Source organism: Elephas maximus, chromosome 7, assembly GCF_024166365.1.
Source record: "Elephas maximus indicus isolate mEleMax1 chromosome 7, mEleMax1 primary haplotype, whole genome shotgun sequence".
Taxonomy (NCBI): Eukaryota; Metazoa; Chordata; class Mammalia; order Proboscidea; family Elephantidae; genus Elephas; species Elephas maximus.
The window spans coordinates 112,780,922-112,782,663 of record NC_064825.1 but is presented as its reverse complement, the minus strand read 5'-3'; the positions used below and the strand labels follow the sequence as shown (position 1 = coordinate 112,782,663).

At 39.6% G+C, this 1,742-nt stretch overlaps 1 protein-coding gene across 1 annotated transcript; it reads right to left on the bottom strand.

The window, feature by feature from the left end:
• Positions 1-514: 514 nt before the first annotated feature.
• Positions 515-1,483, bottom strand: LOC126080398 (olfactory receptor 140-like). The gene has a single exon (XM_049891623.1). The coding sequence runs from the start codon at positions 1,481-1,483 to the stop codon at positions 515-517; it is 969 nt and encodes a 322-aa protein (XP_049747580.1).
• Positions 1,484-1,742: the final 259 nt, after the last annotated feature.

The window sequence follows — 1,742 nt, the reverse complement described above, 5'->3', positions numbered from 1 at the left end:
CACAGCTGGGAAGAGGCTGTCCTGATGGAAGGAGCTGCATCTTGAATGTTCTTGGACCTGAATTGTAACTGATAAAAAAAAAAAAAAACACCGTAATCATGAGTATTGTCTGTGAGTTCTGTGTGGCCGTTGCAATGGATTACCAAACCCAGCAGAGAAGTAGAGAGTGTCATGCAGGGACAGTTGGTATCAGAATTAGTAAAGATGGCGGAGAAAGGAGGCACATCTGACTTCCACAAGGAATCAGGCTTGGGCTGTTGGTTTTGATTCTCCTTTCCCCTTGTGAAGTTAGAGGAGGTCAGACACCATCTCCATGCCATTCTTGTGCAAAGCTTCTTTGGGAGTTATGTGATATAGGTGGGAAAGAGGTATATATATATACACACATATATGCGTATATATATATACACATGTATATATATACACATACACACAAACCCACATACATATATATGTAGCATAAAAATATAAAGATTATGATAGAAATAAAATCTTCATATTGGGTCATCTGAAATTACATTTCTTTTTTATTATCTGAAATTACATTTCTTTTCAATAATATTTTGATAGCATTTTTTACTTCTGCATTCCTTACTGTGTAGATAATTGGATTTAACATGGGAGTGACAAGGGTATAGAATACAGTTATGGCTTTATCCATGGAGAAGGTGGCTACTGGTCGCATATACATAAAAACACAGGGCACAAAGAACAAGACAACAACAGTGATGTGGGAACCACAGGTAGAGAGGGCCTTTTTCCTTCCTGCAGAGCTGTGAATCCTCAACAAATGCAGGATAAAGACATAGGATACCAGCAACATTACAAAGGTAATCACAGACATTACCCCACCATTGGCAGCAATCAGGAGACCAACAAGGAAAGTGTCTGTGCAGGCAAGCTGTATCAGGGGGAAGATGTCACACATGAAGTGATCCATAAGGTTGGGGCCACAGAATGGGAGCCAGAAAGTGACAAGAATCTGTCCAATAGAGTGGAAAAAACCCACTGTCCAAGACACCCCCACCAAAAAGCAGCATACATGGTGGTTCATGATGGTCACATAATGCAGAGGTCTACAGATGGCCACATAATGGTCATAGGCCATGACCACAAGGAGGGTAACCTCAGAACCACCTAAGAAATGTTCAGTAAAGATCTGTGTCATGCAGCCATTGAAGGAGATGGTTTTTGTCTCAGAGAGCAAGTCAGCTAGCATTTTAGGGATTATGGAAGAGGAGTAGCAGGCATCTATCAAAGATAAGAAGGTCAGGAAGAAATACATTGGGGATTTCAATGTCTGACTGCAGATTATGGTGACCACAATGAGAAGGTTTCCTGAGACGGTGACAATGTAGGTGATAAACAACACAACAACTAGAATTCTCTGCATCCGAGGATTCTGTGTAAGCCCTATTAGAATTAAATCGGTCACATTCATCCTGTTTTCTTTTTTTTCAGTGTTGATGATGAACACAGACATTGGGATTATCCTGTAAAGACAACATTCTTAATAGCGGAGTGATAAACATTTCATATTTTGTGTTTTCAAATAAGACCAAAGCATTTTAATAAATAAACTGTTTTCCTTCATGGTATACAGTAAGAGAAAAATATGCTTTTTCTATTTTACAAAAAGATTAGAACCATTGAGGCTGTCTAATACAGCTTCTTCTATTGGTGCTGGAATCCCACCTACAACATCTTGTGACAAGTGGTCACTGGGCATTTGCTGGAGGACA

Excerpts from the sequence above, each read along its gene's own strand:
- LOC126080398 (XM_049891623.1), bottom strand. The coding sequence starts at position 1,483 with ATGTCTGTGTTCATCATCAACACTGAAAAAAAAGAAAACAGGATGAAT.